We start from the raw sequence: 18259 nt of genomic DNA, 5'->3' as shown, positions 1-18259 counted from the left end.
CTGAGTTTGTTTCTCAGCACCAATGTCAGATGGCTCATAACTCGCTGGTAACTCACATTGAGATGCCCTCTCTGGTTTCTTTGAGTATTTGCACCCTTGAATACCTATCTACACATATATACAGTCACATAAACACAGTTATATTTATCTTTGCTATTTTAATTATGTGTGTGAGAAAGAGAGAGACAATGAAGAAGAAGAAGAAGAAGAAGAAGGAAAAGAAGAAGAAGAAAAAGAAGAAGAAGATGTGTGTGTATGTGTGTGTGTGTGTGTGTGTGTGTGTGTGTGTGTGTGTGTGTGCAGATGCTCTTGGAGGCCCGAGGCCTTAGATTCCCTGGAGCTAGAGTTGTAGGTGACTTTGAGTCATCCAACATGGAACTGAATTCAGGCCCTCTGCAAGAGCAAACAGTATGTGCTCTTAAACACTGAGATGTCTCTCCATCCCACAGACACGTAACTAAAAATAAAAATAAATCAGGAGGAAAAAAGGGTTAGATTGCTATTACTTAAATCTCCATAGAGCCAGTGGATTTAGGGAACTATCATCAATAGTTACTAAAATGATCAGGTGAATGTTTGGGAAATTCATGGAATGAGGCCTCTGGAAATCAACTATCAATGGTGGCCTTGCTAAAAATGGAAAAAGTAGATATTGTATGCCTCTTGATACCAGTCAGTAGTTAACACACCATCACCAAAGACATGTGCCCAAAACACGAAACAAAACACAAATCCTTTAAAGTAAGTACAGTGTCTACCATTAGTGCCAGTTTATAGAAAAACAAGGGAGACAGAGGAAGATGGTAACAGCTTGCCTTGCACACTTAATATTCAATGACACTGGTCCTAGAAACACTGTCAATAATAGAATGCTTTCCAAATGTAAGAAGTCACTTGCACACTTATTATTGCTTTCTTTTGCCAAGGTGGCAGCCTGTTCGAAACTGAAGTGTTTAAGCACTGCTTGGCATCTGAGTGCAGTTCACATTGGCTTTAGTTCTATCCTGTTTGTACCAAATTACATGAGTGAATGTTCACACATCTGAATTAACCTCCTCCCCCAAACAATGCAGAACTGCAGTTTTCATAGTCATGAACCAGTTTGAAGCATGTGTCTAGCGATAGCAGGAATGATTTTGTTCTGAGATCTGTATGAAACCTAATGAACCTGACAACAAAGTTCGTGTATTGGTGGCTACCAACGTTCTAGAACTTCTGTGTATGCGATGGCTGTTTTGATAGGTTTAAATTTCTAGGGGCCCATGAAACGGTTCATCAGGTGAAAAAGCCCTTTCCAACAGGCCTGCGATGTGGTAGATTCAGTCCCTGGAACCCACATGCTGGAAGGAGGGGACCTTTCCCTGCAAGTTGTTCTCTGACTTCCACATGTACACATGATGTACACTAATCAATTACATGTAAAAGATTTAATTGTTTATTTAATTGTTTAATTGATTATTTAGTTGTTGTTGTTGCTATTTGGTTTAGTTCACTTGAACTTTGGTAGTTTCTGTGGCAGATACTGGTTCATGGTAGCTCATGAGGAGAGGCTCTCTTCTCTTGAACCATGGCCCATCAACTAGCCAGGACCATTTGAACAATGCTGTTCTTCATTTTGAGTAGTTGGCATGCCCGTTTGACCTGTGTTGTGTAAGAAACAGCCTCGTCTCTGACCTCGAGCATGGGCTCCCTTTACAGTTAGCAGAGCATATGATGCCTCTGGATGGAGAAAAACGCACTCCTTTCAATGATATGCAGATGATTGGCCCACGTATTGGTCTTTGGAAAAGTTCTCCCGTGTCAAGATGGTAGAGACTTGTAGATTTCAATGGGAGATAAAATTATAAGAAACAACAGAAAACCATATTCTAAAATACTGCCTCAGTGCCTGTGCGTATGCTTGTCTTAAGCCTGTGTTAGGAAGAGTCAGAATTTCAGGAACCATGGAAAGTGGGATGTGTGATCTTGAAAGACTATGTGGAGGGTCAGGGTTGTTCTAGTATAAGACAACTCAAATTCATTATGACTCAATGACCTGCATTTTTCTGGCTTTCAGCAAAATTCATGATGCCAACCTGAGAAATTCTCTTAGAAATGTAATTTCTCTAATGTTTTGTTTTTCCTTTCCTATATCGTAATTTTCAGATATTTCTTTTTGTATTATTACTTTCTCCCCTAAAACACTTTATTGTAATTGGCATGCCAATTATAATTGGGCAAAAATCACATTTTCAGTTCAATGTATCTGATTTTCTAAAATCATACTTTTTTTTTTAATGTAGCCAAGGCGATCCTGTAACTAACTCTGTAGCCCAGACTGATCTGAGCTGCCAGTCCATGTACCTCTCCAGTGCTTGGATGAACATTTTCTTCTCTTTTGAAAGTGAAAACTTCATATTGTAAATGCAAGGACTTTCAAACCCAGAGCAATACCGTCTACTTGTGGGGGTTTCTTGAGAAAGACTTTGCCTCAGGAGTTTGTGTGTTTCTAATGAGATTTAGTTGCTGGCCTTATTCAATCTATTGGTATATTTAAAATGTTCCCAAGAAACTGTAACAATCTGAAGGTTTATGAAAGGTCGGACAACCTCACTTGAATTATCCAAACTTTTACCTTCTGTGGGTTTAACTTCATTTTATGAGAAGAACTTTTGACTTTCTTGATATTATCTGTGTAGTTTCCTTTCCTCTGAACCTGGCACTCACAAGAGTTGCTGAGGGATCCAAATTTAATTGAAAGCCGAAGCATCTTCATAAAAATATTTTGCTTTGTGGGTTCTGGCTTACTTCATTTTTGGAAGAAACAATGGCAGATTGGGAATCACAGGAGGATAAAGCCAGAATGGCTTGTGATTTGGTTGTTTTAGGCCAATTAGCAATGTACACAGGCTACAAGAATGTCTTGAATACATTTTACTCAAAAATACAATACCTGTATTTCCTCAAATTTTATAATGGCACCGCTATAACTTGACCTTTTATAGACTTTGCAGCATGTAAAGGGGATTTTGATGGAGAACTATAATTTTATATAGATTTTATGTATGAAAAGGGGATAAAATACTTGATTAAAGTTGTCTGATTATTATTTGTGCTTCTATCACGTATTCTTAACTTTTCAGAGAAGTTTTTAAAAGCCACAAAGATTTCTCCAGAATGTCAGTTCATTCTTTGTGAGTACAAAGAAACGTTATTTCTGAGGTGGGCTGTAGAAAGCCTAATGCATCAGCTCCAGCCAGAAGGGCATTTGCAAAGCACTTCGGTGATGTGGGTAGTGGATCTGGGAACAGAAGGCAATTTGACTCTGAGCTCTGTTCAGCCACACGAGCTTGGGAAAATTCATAAATTCTCTGGCTTTGGTCAGATAATCTCTAATATCTATTCCAACTCAAATAGCCTTGCACTGTTGAGTGTTGGTAAAACCTCAGCGATCGATAACACAAATCCGCAAGTCAGGGGACAGGTCTCTGATATGTTAGGTCTCTCAAAGTGCCTATTTGCATGCAGTTCTGAATAGAGTGAAGGGATTCTTGTGACGGTGACACACGTTCAAAATATGGCTGGGCTGCCAGGGAGCCCATGACTCTTGTTAACATGCTACACAACCATTTCAAATGTCCATGCCATGCTTTCTCTGTTTGTCTGTCTTATTGTTTTTTTTCTTTCTCTTTTTGTTTTAACAGCTGGACCAAGCAACACTCTCCCTGGCTGTGAGGGAAGACTTCCTTGATAACAGTACAGAGGCCAAATCTGTGAGTTTTACTCATATTTAGCTACATGTCTTGCCTGGCAGCTGTTTGGGTCATCAATTACTATAAGATGTCAGCTTCTGTCCTGGAAACCATCACCATAACTTCACTGAACACATTCCCAGTGTAGCAAGGCAGAGAGTGTTTGTTTAGGCCAGTGGTTCTCAACCTGTGGGTCTCGACTCTGTTGGGGATTGCATATCAACTCTCGTCTATCAGATGTTTACATTACAATTCATAACAGCAAAATTACAGTAATGAGCTAGGAAGGAAATAATTTTATGTTTGGGGTCACCACAACCTGAGGAACTGTATCACAACGTTACAGCATTAGGAAGGTTGAGAATCACTGGTTTTTAACACGTAGTTCTACTTCCTGTCTTGTAGAAGCAGGAACATCAAGGTTGTGTAAGTTCCCTGTTCAGTGACCCCATCACCTTGATGAGATAGCATATCCAAATGAAATAACCAAGATACGAGTTTGCAGCCAATTCTCAGATGAGCAAATTCATGAACAACCATTCACTATAATTTTCCAAGCTGAAGGACACTCGAAACTGTATTGGCTTAAAAAAATCACCCTGGAAATTTCATATATGGATCCAGTCATGGTGATTCTGATTTAGCAGACAAGATGGGATCTGGGACTCTATTTTTAGCATGTGCTCTGGGTTAATGATGATTAATGATGGGTAATGAGAAACAAAAAGGATGTATCAGGTTAGAGTTTTAGACTCAGCTTGGAAACGGGAGTTTCCTGGACACTGGACAGGGCTAGGTCATTTTAATAATTTGAATTCACTTTGGACATTTTGTCCTCCAAACAAGCCTCATGGCCAGGTCTCCTGGGCCTATGCTGTAGCCTCTATATGTGGAAGGCTCTGCAGACTAGCCACACACTTAGGCCTCTGCCAGTCAGTGGACACTCATCTAAGGGGGCTTCCAAGTGTTCCTTCTTGAGTCAACCTTGCCAGACTAGGGAATCTGTCATCTTAGCAAGCAGACTCAAGATCATATCCTTTCCCTATAAGTAGTTAACCAAGTCCAAATGATGCCACCTTTGCAAGTAATTCTTCCTCCAGACGCCTGGTCCCTCCTTCCTAGCCCCACTGTCCTCGATCACATTTCTGTCTATTCTTGCCTTAACTACAGCCATTCATACTTAGTTGTGACCACCTTCACCTCAATAGCCTTTTAGCACCACGTGGAAAGTTTTGCTTCCACACCACCACTCCCAGTATATCTTGTTCTCAAGATAGAGCCTAAACTCTGGGCTGGAGAGATGGCTTAGCTGTTAAAGGCTAGGTTCACATCCAAAAATACATAAGAGTATATCTCACTCTCAGGATAGACTCTACATTCCTTTGAAGAAGTTTAAGGCCTCTTCATTGCCTGTTTTCAGCCTGTCTCTACTAACTTGCCTGTTTTTGTTCTTCCTTCAAGAGAAGGACCTATCTCGTACTGTTCCCAAACCCCGTGTCTCTCAAGTAGTATATCTCCAGGTTTTCTGGGTTGGAATCTTCCAGTTCTTCAGCTTCCGTGCATGCAGTAGTCTATTAAGAAACATTTTATGTGTTCTTCATCACTAGGGCACAGACTGAGAAACAGTCTCAAGCATCATTTAGGTTTTCATTTGTATGCCTTTCCCCCGTCATAAAACCTGCTGAGCAAGCCACCTTGAATGTGTACTGAGTCGTTGAACACGTTTTAGTAGACTTGGGAAGGGCAAACCATTCTTTCCAATTAATACTATTAGCCAGACTTGCTGACTGAATTTCATTCCATTTATTAAAAGAATGGCTATCTACCAAGAAACATACAGGTCTTAAGGTGAGTCCCGCAGTAAGAATAGCTTGCAGGGTCATAGTTACCTTGGAGATGAAATTCTGTATTTGCTAAGTTGTTGGTTTCTCATCATCCTTTTTCCTGTTCCCCCTGACACAGGGAGGACAACTCTAGGGAAGCCGAAACTGAAAAGACACAGGACTCCAACCACCATAATCATCCTTTATTTCTTAGTGGGAAGCTGGGTAAATGGAGCCGGATGGGAATAAATTGCACTTTGCGTTAGTGTTCATGGGTCAGGTCCTCTGCTTTTAGACTCACTTCTTTCCCATTCCTCTACTAAAGCATCGCTTGCCTGGGAAGGAGACACCTGATCTTTACATTTCTATTCTGGACTCATTTGGAGATGTTTCTTTTATCCATAATATCACTAGTTGCCAGAAAGCTAGTTTGCTTGCTGTTTGATGCCTGGGCAACTCTATCTGTCACCAAAATAGTACCTGTGCACTCATCACTTATTTTTTCTCTCAGAGTGGCAGGTAGGTGACTGTCATTGCATAATACTGGTATCATACTCCGACACAGAGTGAATATGAAGGAAGCTTATTGCCACCTACTGTTTCGGCGCTTCCATATCTCTGAAACGTACTTCCTAGCAGGCTGTTGTCATGGCCACTTGCTTCTTTATCTCTTACAGTATCGTGATGCCCTTTATAAGTTCATGGTGGACACTGCGGTGCTTTTAGGAGCTAATAGCTCTCGAGCTGAACATGACATGAAGTCAGTGCTTAGACTGGAAATTAAGATAGCTGAGGTAAGTCTTAGCTACAAACCTTTTCTTTTTTGTTGCCGTTCCCATTTTCTTTCCCGTATTTTGTAAACAATACATGCTGAATGAAAATATAAATTGCAACCAAATGGTAACCTTCTGTGTCACTGCCTTCTGGGTCCAAGGTAGAAATTGCATCCTCTTTGGGAAGAAAAAAAACACTACTGGAATTAAGAGCTCCTCATTTCTTCTACTTTTCTGGGTTAAGCCCAGTCAATATCTATGTGCTACTTTACGATGATTAAAGTATGCCAGCAAGGAAACCTGTTTTCTCAGAGAAATTCTTTTTTTTAATTTATTTATTTATTAAAGATTTCTGTCTCTTCCCTGCCACCGCCTCCCATTTTCCCTCCCCCTCCTCCAATCAAGTCCCAGTCCCTTGTCAGCCCAAAGAGCAATCAGGGTTCCCTGCCCTGTGGGAAGTCCAAGGAACCCCCACCTCCATCCAAGTCTAGAAAGGTGAGCATCCAAACTGCCTAGGCTCCCACAAAGCCAGTACGTGCAGTAGCATCCAAAACCCCTTGCCATTGTTCTTGAGTTCTCAGTAGTCCTCATTGTCTGCTATGTTCAGCGAGTCCGGTTTTATCCCAGGCTTTTTCAGACCCAGGCCAGCTGGCCTTAGTGGGTTCCCGATAGAACATCCCCATTGTCTCAATGTGTGGGTGCACCCCTCGCGGTCCTGAGTTCCTTGCTCGTGCTCTCTCTCCTTCTGCTCCTGATTTGGACCTTGAGATTTCAGTCCGGTGCTCCAATGTGGGTCTCAGAGAAATTCTTATATGGCTCAAATAGAAGACAGATGTTCAATAGATACTCATCTCATTGAAAGTTGGGTTTCTCCCTCCGTCCCTCCGTCCCTCCCTCCCTCCCTCCCTCTTTCGCTCCTTCACTCCCCCTCCCTCCTTCCCTTCCTCCCTCTCTCCCTCCCTCACTCCCCCTCCCTCCCTTCCTCCTTCTCTCTTTCTTTTTTTTTCTTTTCTTTTCTTTTCTTTTTTTTCTTTTCTCTTTTCTTTTCTTTTCTTTCTGGAACTGGGAGTTGAATGCAGGGCTTCATATATGCTAAGTATGCTACCACCCCCAGTCCTGGAAGGTAATTTTTAACCCAGCCCACATTTTTGTATTATACCTACTCTGTGTGACTGATAAAATTTGATCTTAGAGAAGATTATCTATCAATATTGAATGTGAAGTTTGGTGCAGAAACTTAAAACTGTAAAACTGCCTTGCTGGTGCTCCATTGCGTTACCATGCTTTAGTTTTACATTCCTCCCATTTTTTAAGACAAAAATCTCACTGGGTAGCTACAGCTGTCCTGGAACTTCCCAGGTAGAAAAGGCTCAAGATCTACTTGCCTCTGCATCCTGGAGTGTTGGGATTAAAGGTGTGTGCCACTATGCCCATACATTGTTCTCTCTCTCTCCCTCTCCTTTAATCATTTAATGATAGTGTCCTATACTATATTCTGAATAAAATCACCTTAAATTCTTTCTGGCTCATGTTAGAGACGGAAAGGGTTTCTAGAAGAAACAATGTGTAAAATCCCTAAATGTTCTTACATCCAGAGATAGTAAATACAGTGACATTTGCTTATGGGAGAACTTAGTGATCATTTATTATAGAAGTTAATAAAAATTCTGTGGTCCAGGTGCTTACTGGCTTTGTGTTTGTAAACTGGTGGTGGTATGTTGAGATACAGAGTTAGGATGAAGGGTAGGGTTGGAGGAATTAGGTCTCCCCTTACAGTGATGATGTTCACATATATCTTTTTCTAAATCCCTACTCACAATAGAAAGTTCCTTTCTAGGGGCTAGGTGGATGACTCAGTAGGCAAAACACACTTACCGGGTAAGTATGAGGACCAGAGTTGAGTTCCCAGAACTCATGTAAGGCCAGGCGTAGTGGTACCTATCTATCTCTTATATTAGTGCTTCTACTTTGAGATGGAAGGTGAAAACAAGAGAATTCTGGGAAGCTCGTGAACCAGCTAGCTGGGTATACATAGTGCAGTAGTAGAAAAAAGAGACCCACCCTGCCTCAAACAAAGTAAGTAAGGACCAGTACCCAAAGTTATCCTCTCATTTACTTACATGCACGGTGGCACATGTGTGCCCTTCTAGTTCATTTATGAAAACTCTTCTGTCAAGCCTGTGCTTACTGTAGGGCATATAATACTGTTCTTAAGATTTTCCCCTCTGCGTCTTCCTGCTTCACTCTGTATTTAAACATATTCTTTCTTTCTTTCTTTCTTTCTTTCTTTCTTTCTTTCTTTCTTTCTTTCTCTCTTCCCATTCAAAAATTTACACTTCCTCTCCTCCTCCCATTCCCCTCCCGCTCCCCCACTCACCCTCCTCTTTAAACATATTCTTAATGAACCCAACTTCACTTTTAAAAGTTTACTACTGCATGTCCCTCGAATGTTGTGAAGATTGTTGCAGATGTGCCTATAAGCTATGTCAAACACACTGTCTAAATTCCATTCCCAAGCAAATAGGGGCCCCAGTATGCTAATTTGAGCCGAAGGTGGGATCAATAGCATGAAAGGGTTTTGCCTTGAGCCAGAGAGTTAGACCAAAAAGAAATCTAAAAACAGCTGGACGGAGGCAAGACAGAGTTGTTGTGAGGGTGAATGAAGTGGCAAATCCACTGTGTGGAGGGGATCAGCTGCGAGAGAGCTGGAAACAGTTTTGAGGCCAAAAGGTTTCAACCTGGAGCTTGGATTCTGAGTCGAGAAAGGAGGAGGATGGGAGAGATATGTAGAAATCCTCCAAGGAAATGGTTTATAATTCACAGACAGCAAGGAAACTATAAGGGGCTTATCATCTCTCCAGTGGAAAGTGGGGAGGGAGACATTAAGACCCCGAAGGACTTAGAAGAGAGGGACAATTGCCTACCATTCGTCTTCTGTGATTTTGTCTTGAAATATCTGTGGTGCATGGAGTTTTTGCCTGGTCAGAAGGTTTCTCTCATTTTCTTAGTCTTCAGGTGACTCGTCACGTCTAAAACTACTGAGATACACAGTTTTTGGGAGTCTCTGAGGCTGAGAAGGAAAAAAAAAACCTCATCAAATCCAAATAAATAAAGATAGCTACAAAATAGGCAGCCACCCAATCCCTGTCTGAGAGACTGATCAAGGAGAGAGAGGACTTGTTCATGGAGTCATCCTGGCGATTAAAACGAAGTAGAGGTCAATTGAAAAGGCTTCTTAGAGAACAGAAACCTCAGGCCGAGTTTTCAATCAGTCTTAGCCATGGAGATGGTGATAGGGGGCAGGAGGTGTGAGGACAGGAGAGCTGGGTGAGGCAGAAGATGGCTGGAAGGGTGCAAGGGAGTAGAAAGATAGAAAAGCCAAGTGATAATGTGGGAAAGGGAGCTATGGCTGCTCAATGGAAGGGATTAAGATGACTTGAGGAAGAGTCATTTTTGCAGGTCTTAGATTTATATGGTAGAGGCTAGAAGTTTGTGAGTTGTTTGCTTAGGTGGCGACCAAATTCATACCACCAGCAGTGGGAAATCTGAAGGTCAAAAAAACAAGAAAACTGATCCTTGGTACCAATGATATGCACATTGCTTCCTTTTTGTCATTGACCATTGTCCCCTAGAGGTGAATGAGCTGAGAGCATTATCAGGATACCTTAGGTAAACATGGAATGTTGACCATAATTGTGCAACTTCAGCTTGGTTGTCAAAACTGAGCCAGCAATGGACTTGGCCCATCCACATGGTAAAGGAGAAGGGCATTATGGGAACTTCTTTTTGTACTGGCGACAATATTTCCTACTGCAAAGGATATCTAAATTTCTTTTTATTTTCTTAATCCTGTCTAAAATTCTGGCATTGTTTTTTTTTTTTTATTTCTCCCCAGAGCTGGGCATCACACCAAAGTCTTGAAAAAGCTGATAATAATATACAGATGTTTTGGCACATGTGAGAAGCAGTCATGATTTATTTGAAAAACTAACCTAAATCTCTTTTTGACAGATAATGATTCCACATGAAAACCGAACCAGTGAGGCTATGTATAACAAAATGAACATCTCAGAACTCAGTGCAATGATTCCCCAGGTTGGTGAAACCTCTCTGAAAAAAACAACTCTGTTGCCTGATACTTTACAAGGGATTATACTTCATCTGTGTATAAAAGTTAGCCTTGTAAATCTGAACTTTTACTATTTATCATTTTGATTATCTTTCTCTTTTACTATCACATAAAATATCCTTATGTGTACAGTGGGATTTCTTCAGTTGTATGCAAGGAATACTAAGAGCTTTCTGATAGTGGTTAAGATGGTAAGGCCATTTTCTTTTTTTAAAAAATTTATTTATTAAAAATTTCCACCTCCTCCCCTCTATTTACCTCCCACTCCCTCCCTCCCCCTCCCTCTCCAGTCCTAAGAGAGCAGTCAGGGTTCCCTGCCCTGTGGGAAGTCCAAGACCCTCTCCCCCTCCATCCAGGTCTAGGAAGGTAAGCATCCAGACAGACTGGGCTCCCACAAAGCCAGTACATGCAGTAGGATCAAAACCTAGTGCCATTGTCCTTGGGTTCTCAGTCAGCCCTCATTGTCAGCCACATTCAGAGAGTCCGGTTTGATCACAGCTCTTTCAGTCCAGGTCCAGCTGGTAAGGCCATTTTCTTACAACACAGCCATGGGCACTCTTTGGTGCTGGTTCAGCTGTTTAGCATTGCATAGACTTTATCTCTACATTTTACCCTCCTTGGGCTTTTTAGTTCATTTTGATGACACGGCCGCAAAGTGACCACTGTAGCTCTTCCTCACTAGATCCAGGAGAAGGGGAAAGGACCCACGGTCCCATCTGACTTGTTTATTTTTACCAAGGTAAACAGAAAAGCCCCCTTTTAGCATATTCCTAGATAGCTTGCTTTTAATTATCAGTAGAATTGGGCCACGTGACCATCCCTGCTGTGGGGCAAGAGGTAGGGAAGTGGGAGCTAAGCAAGTAAGTCACTGGTTTTCAGGTTCACTAGTGGAGGCAGACAAAGGAGGAAGAGTCAGCAGATGGCCTTTAGTGATACAAAGCACAAAACCGTGTTTGTTTTAGAAACATGCAATGATGCTCTATAGAATGGAGGTGAGCTATTCTGTTGCGTTTCCCCCCTCCTGGAATCAGGGAGGTTGCACAGAGAAGAAGATCCAAGGTGTGCTAAGGCTTCTGCATCTGTGTTTAGGGGAAGGAGAGGGGAAGGTGAGAGGTAGGGGGAGAAGCCTGAAGGAGGGAGTGCAGAGAAATAGAGGAGTGACCCAAGCCAACAGAAGAGCAGGGCTTGGAATGAGGTGGGACTGAGGGAATCAGATAGAGAGGAAACGGAGGGTGAGGAGGGCTGGGGCAGCTGAGGGAGTGCATCATATTTTAAAGCACGAGAGTGTTTACTATCCAGAAGTCTGTGCTGCAGAACACAGGCTCCATTTGTGATGAAAGCCACAGGGCTAAGTGGCAATGATCTGACTTTGGCTTCTGGATAAGCAAATGATGCACAGTTTTATCTTTAATGATTTGGATGGAGTGGATTATGCTCAGCCTACTCTATCTGAATGCCGTTTTCTCTTACTTGCTGCCTTACCATAGGTTTCCTTTGTTTTCTCTCTCCTCAGTTTGACTGGCTGGGCTATATCAAGAAGGTCATTGATACCAGACTCTACCCACACTTGAAAGACATCGGTCCCTCGGAGAATGTGGTGGTCCGCGTCCCACAATACTTTAAAGATTTATTTAGGATATTAGGTTCTGAGAGGAAGAAGTAAGAACTTTCATGTGCATTTTACTGTGGCCTTTGTTTTCTCTATAAATTAGAAGGGCCTCCATTTTTCATGTGCTTGGAAAATTGCTTTTAAAGAAAGTTACAGCTAAACAGTGAGGGAAAATTGCAGCGCCCTTTTTGCTGAGTTGGCCTACATCATTGTCTGGGGTAATTTGCTTGCTGAGATGATAACAAATACCCAATGTTTTATGCTCCTTATTTACCCCCATTTTTTTTATTTCTCCATGCTGTTTCCTCAGAGAACCTAGGTTGTTTATTAGTTTTAAGAACTAGTTAGTAATGATGTTATTTCCTGAGATTTCTACATAAACACTTTCCCCCCAGTTCATTTTTGGCCTTTTGCAGCATTATTTTTTCCTTTCTGGTCTATTTTTTTTTTCAGTCAGCAAGTTGTTTGCTGGCAACAGACCAAATTACCTGTGTTGAAAAGACAAGACTGCTTTGAGAGCTGGAGGAAAATTAAATGGATAAAACAACTTTAGAAAAGATGACGTGTTTCTTCTTTGAAAGAATGTTTAGGGTTTGGAGCTTTGCTAGCGTAGGACTACAGTGAAAAAAAAAAGTCCTAAAAATGCTCATGTGTTTTATGTTCATTAAGCCATTTAGTTTTGATACAGAAAATGAAAGGTGAACAAATTTATAAAAACAATCCACTAAAGCTAATTGCTGTGCTGTGGTAAAAACAAAAATATGTTATTATTCAGGTTCTGTCCTGATTTCCAGGCATTAAGTTTCTTTTCAAAGGCACCTAATGAAGCCCTAGTAATAAAATATAGCATCTAATTTCCACTTCTACCCCAGAGAAACATCTAGATTGCCACAAAAAGCTGCAGCTGTTTAAGGTCTCTTCCATGTTCATTGACACATATAGAAAAAAAAACCCACAGAAGAAACAACAAATTCACCTCAAGAGAAGTAGTGATCCTTTAGAAATTTGCTAAGTGAAAATAGAATTTGACAGCGGGTAAGCGTATGCGATGCTAAGCTATTTATTACTGCACACGGCGGGTGACACTTGCCACATCTCCGTAGGCCTGTTGAAAATACAGACACCAAACTCCACCTCCTCCACAGAGTGTGGTGTAGTAGGTCTGCAGGGGCCAGGAATCTTTATTTTCTTTTCTTTCTTAAAATATTGATTTATTTTTGTAGTTTGATTGTTTTATTGGCATGTATATATAAATGTGTACCATGTGGGTGCCTGGTACCTATGGATATTAGAGGTGAGCATTGGATCTCCATGGAATTAGATTCATAGACAGTTGCGAACTGACACTGGGAACCAAACTTGGACCCTCCGCAAAAGCAACTAGTGCTTTTGACAACCCAGCCATCTCTCTAGCCCCAGGAATCTGGATTTTAAACAGGCATCCCAGGATAGTTTCCTGATTCTCTTTTTTGGGATTGTGGGAAACATGGAGGAATTACTATATTATAAAGCTACTTTGTAAATATTTTCTAGCTCTAAAATAGATGTTAAGGATCCCTTATCCAAAGAACTTGGGCCCAGAAGTGGCCATATACTTAATGAGCTATCTTGAGAATGGGATCCAAGTCTGAATATAAAATTTATTCTATTTTATGTATAACATATGCATGTAGACTTGTAATAATTTTACGTAGTATTTGTAGTATGTTCAGATTTTGACTGAGACTCTTCACAGGAGTTTAGGTGTGGACTTTGCTATGTATGTTGTAAAATCGCTGCTTAAAATGTTGTCGAGTTTGGAGCATTTTGGGTTTCAGGTTCCTTGGCTGTTGCTGAGTCTGCACTAGGAAATGAAACCCAAGTACTCTTCTTTCTCTACCTGCCATTGAGTCGCTGGCTGAGCACTTTCTAGATTCACGTGGCGATTTCCACCAAAAGGATGTGCTTGCCAGGCACACTGTTCCGTAGTTAGGGAGTCCGTTTCTTCTGGTGACTGTGAACTCCATTCTCAAAGAGTAGGGACTTTTGGAAATTGTCTTACTTTGATTTTTCCCAATGCTTAATTTACAACCAGCTCCAATTCTGGTGGCGATTATGTTTTATAGCTTTGGGACTTCTTTTTTTTTTATTTTTAATTAATTTATTTATTAAGGATTTCTGCCTCCTCCCCGCAACCGCCTCCCATTTCCCTCCCCCTCCCCCGATCAAGTCACCCTCCCTCATCTGCTCGAAGAGCAATCAGGGTTCCCTGACCTGTGGGAAGCCCAAGGACCGCTCACCTCTATCCAGGTCTCCTAAGGTGAGCATCCAATGCTTTGGGACTTCTTAACAGGCAGTAGGAAGGCCTGGAGGGAGATTTTCACCTAGTTCATCCTACATGGATAACTTACCCAAATATGAACACAACCAACAGCTCTAAAAGAGCATCCCGACAAAAGGCTCCCGCAGACATCATGTCTACATACGATCTCACTGAAACGTCAATGTAAAACCCAGATGCTTCAAACAGTTTCTCAACAGTCAAGTCATCAAAAAATAAATAAAAAAATAAATAAAAGGGAGTTCCATGCACACTTGCAAGATTTGTAAGCTGCTCCATTTGTCTTGAAAAGACTAACAGCGCTTTCATTTCTCAGGAAGCTTTCACATTGCCGATCAGTCTTTTACATTTTTTCTATCTGTCTTCTTTCTTGCCTCTGTCGCCATTTTATCTTTGTCTCTCTTCCTCCCCCCCTCTTCTTTCCTTCCCTCCACTTCCATTCTTATCCTTTGTTTCCTAGGTCTTTGTGTGGTGCTTAGCCAATAATAATAATAATAATAATAATAATAATAATAATAATAATAATAATAATGCTACTGGACTATATTCCCTGCTGGTCACATTTGGTCCTCACTTGGGTAATCTGAAATGTCTCGTTGAGGAAAGGCCGTCTTGTGTCTCCATCGTTACTGTACATGCCAGGTGCTGTAGTGTCTATAAGCTCTCATTGCCCCCTGTTCTTGCAAATATGACAGGATCGTTCTCTTTTGTGGCTTGCCCTTCTTCTTGGATTGCAGTACTCTCTCCATTCAGCTGGTGCTGAAGAAAGAGGGTAGGTGGAGGATTGTATAGGTGTTTGTGGAAAGGTCTTCAGGTGGGATAAATCATTCCTACCAACATCCATACGACACAACTCAGTCTTGAGACACATCTAACTGCAGGAGTGCCTGGAAAACGGAGTCTATCTGTGTATCGGGAGGAGAAAGAGTGAGATTTTCTCCAGATACACCTTTATCAAAGAGTTTATGGCATTTTCTTGAAATGACTGCTTATTTTTACAGCTCCCTCCCTATCTTGCCACAGCACAGTGTAAATGGGAAAGGAGACATTTTGTGAAATGGATTTGTAGCTGTGAAGTCCAGCATAGTGCCTCTCACATAGCAGGCACGTCTTTAAAGTCTCTAGACATTAACCATCTGCTTTACCACTGCCATGTGGGACTTGGGATCAGAACTCCAAAGAATAAGAACTAGTTCTTCAGGTAGGGAAATGAGGAAAAGGGCCATGTTGAACATCTGGGGTGGTGGAACTGATGTGAATACAGATGTTGCCTTCAAAGTTAGAGGCTAGACGCTGACAGGCTATTTAGGGTTCAGGATGGATAGAGAAGGAGTTAGCTTATTGTTTGCAACCTCTTCCCACCTGCCCTTCTCTTTTGGTGTTTCTGTACTGCCGCTGTTCTGAGAATTTGCTGTTGGAAACCATACACAGGTCATTCTGACACTGACTAACATCAAGATTAATACTAAAAGTTCTGTAAGTGGCCTCTATTTTACACAGGAGGCGATTTGTCCAGTTACTCACAATTAGAAAGTAGAGATGATATTCTGAATTGGTTCACATTTGTTTTCATATTCCATCTCTTAGTTCCACACACGTTCCTGTATGGAAAACAGGTACTTTTAAAACTTCTTGAAAGGCTTTAGAGATATATGTTCATTATTCCACACCAAAAGTGATTGGTACCAGATGTGGATTAGAGCTTGTTTTTTTTTTCCCTGAATTTGGAGTATTTGCATATACATGATAAGATGGGATCTCAGTTTATAGACAAAACCCAGCATTTGTGTCTCTGCACATCCAAACTTAGAAGGAAGCTCATTTCATAACATAGATTTGTTGTACCTGCATTTTGTGCCTTGTCAAATAATGGCATACAGAAAATTTCACTTGTGGTCTTGTGTTAATTTGCAAAAAGTTTCAGATTTGGGGGCACTTTGGATTTTTTTGTATTTGTAGGTCAGAGTTGTCCAACCTGCAGTAACACATCTCTGATTAGTTAGATATTGCAGTGTTGGGAATTCTCCTGTTATTTTTAATGTTCCAAAGGTACCTTTAGTTGATATCAATTGCTCAATTTTTGATGCTGCTTCACCCCTTAGATCAAGCCTACTGCTCACTTGATAGGATGTGGATGTTCCTTCTAAATGATCGGGTGTGATGACAGTAATGCAGGAATAGTTTATAGTACTTCATTCAGATTGAGTGCATTGTCTTTCAAGTGCTAAGAAAGAATTCTAGCACTAAACTACATCTCCTATCATTGACTCTTGGTAGATAGCATATAAAAAATATTGGAGCAATGAGACACCCATCGAGGTGGTGATACAGAGACTACATTGGTTCTTGTAGTTTGAGGGAGCAAATTATTGGGGTGTAATATTGGAGGCATAAGCTAGAGGTTGCCATAGGAAAAAGAGGTGATGGTCCAAGTGCAGAAAAAGTGGGTAGGTAAGGGGCTGCATCCTTCGAGTTACTTCCAGCTTTTCCTGACTCCATGTTCAGTGATGATATACCTAATGTTTAAATAAAATGTGATAAGAATTCTATACACAGTCAAAATTAATAAATTATGCAATTTTTTCTTGGAAGGCTGTTGGTAAACATTACCAGCATGTCACTAGGCAAAGGACATTGGAGACTCCTCCCTCTAATAAGTCCCCTCAATAGTCTACTGTATCTTTCCTAACTGATTCCCTAATTTGAAGCTGCCCCAGAATTGCTCCAAATTAAATGATTTGATCTGAGGAACAGGAGACTGTGGATGAGAGGTTTGCCTTGATAATCTCATCTAGATCCAACGAAATTTCCAAGACCCCATAACCAGATGCCAATTTCACAGTTTAAACATATGAACCTAGGGGGATGCGATTCCGTCCATAGTGATATTTCAAACAAAGAAAATATATACAGACGTGGTTACAGAGATACAGAGATATACAATGGTTATATACAGAGATGATGAGGAAAATGAAAGCCAAATGAGATACAAAGTGCCAATCTTATTAACATCAAGAAGCTACTATCATCCCGAGGACTATGAGACAATGAGAAGAGTAGTGTTACCTTAGACTAGATCTGACGCCTTATAAATTGGAGCGCTGTGAGATTGCCCTACAGTGGCTGCTATGAAAGGAGATCAATGATGGAACTGGAGACAAAAAGAAGACACAGCTAAGAGATACGATTTGAATGAGTATGAGAGGGAGGGGTGAGATGGTGACAGAGAGGGAACAGAGGGAACAGTGAGAAAGAGGAAGAGGAGAGAGGGAGAGAGAGGGGAGAGAGAGGAGAGAGAGAGAGAGAGAGAGAGAGAGAGAGAGAGAGAGAGAGAGAGAGAGAGAGAGAGAGAGAGAAGCACAAATGAGAACACAAAGAAGGTTGGTAATAGAGAACATCCCTTTTATCCTTGGGAATTTTGCTCAGCTTTTGTGATTTTTCTTGTCTTCAGTTTTATTTCATATAAATCAAGCAGAATGTCCAATTAAATGATTCTTCTTAGACAGAAGTTCCTAGAGGCTCACTCAAAAAGTGTCCAGTTATGTGGACCTCTTATTATGTTCATCTTTTCTGAAGATCACCTAGCATATGGCTCTTCAAAGTGTGGTCCACAGATCATGCAGAATCTCAGTCTTTGCCCTCAATGTATTAAATCAGAAGCTGCAATCAGTTAAGATCTCCAGAGATACACACATTCAAATATGGACATTAAAATTTAAGGATTGTCCTAGGGTTTAGGAAGTCCTATTTGAGCTATGTATGCATACCATTTAGAAGATAGGATTTTCTTAGGCTATCAGTTCTCAACCATGACATAAATCAGAATTGGTTATGTAGGACTTGTTAAAATACACATATCTGGGGTCCTATTGCT

General features: G+C 41.0%; 1 protein-coding gene across 1 annotated transcript in view; it reads left to right on the top strand.

Moving 5' to 3' along the window:
* The window catches only part of Phex (phosphate regulating endopeptidase X-linked), a 211420-nt gene that overhangs the window by 48209 nt on the left and 144952 nt on the right, over positions 1 to 18259 (top strand). The window contains exons 6-9 of the mRNA XM_075958100.1: positions 3684 to 3752; positions 6232 to 6348; positions 10339 to 10422; positions 11970 to 12115. Coding sequence (XP_075814215.1) covers positions 3684 to 3752; positions 6232 to 6348; positions 10339 to 10422; positions 11970 to 12115 — 416 coding nt within the window. The remainder of the gene's footprint in view (positions 1 to 3683; positions 3753 to 6231; positions 6349 to 10338; positions 10423 to 11969; positions 12116 to 18259) is intronic.

This window comes from Microtus pennsylvanicus, chromosome X (genome assembly GCF_037038515.1).
Source record: "Microtus pennsylvanicus isolate mMicPen1 chromosome X, mMicPen1.hap1, whole genome shotgun sequence".
Classification (NCBI taxonomy): Eukaryota; Metazoa; Chordata; class Mammalia; order Rodentia; family Cricetidae; genus Microtus; species Microtus pennsylvanicus.
Note: the sequence above shows the minus strand (reverse complement) of the source record. Positions and strands in the feature narration are given on the sequence as shown.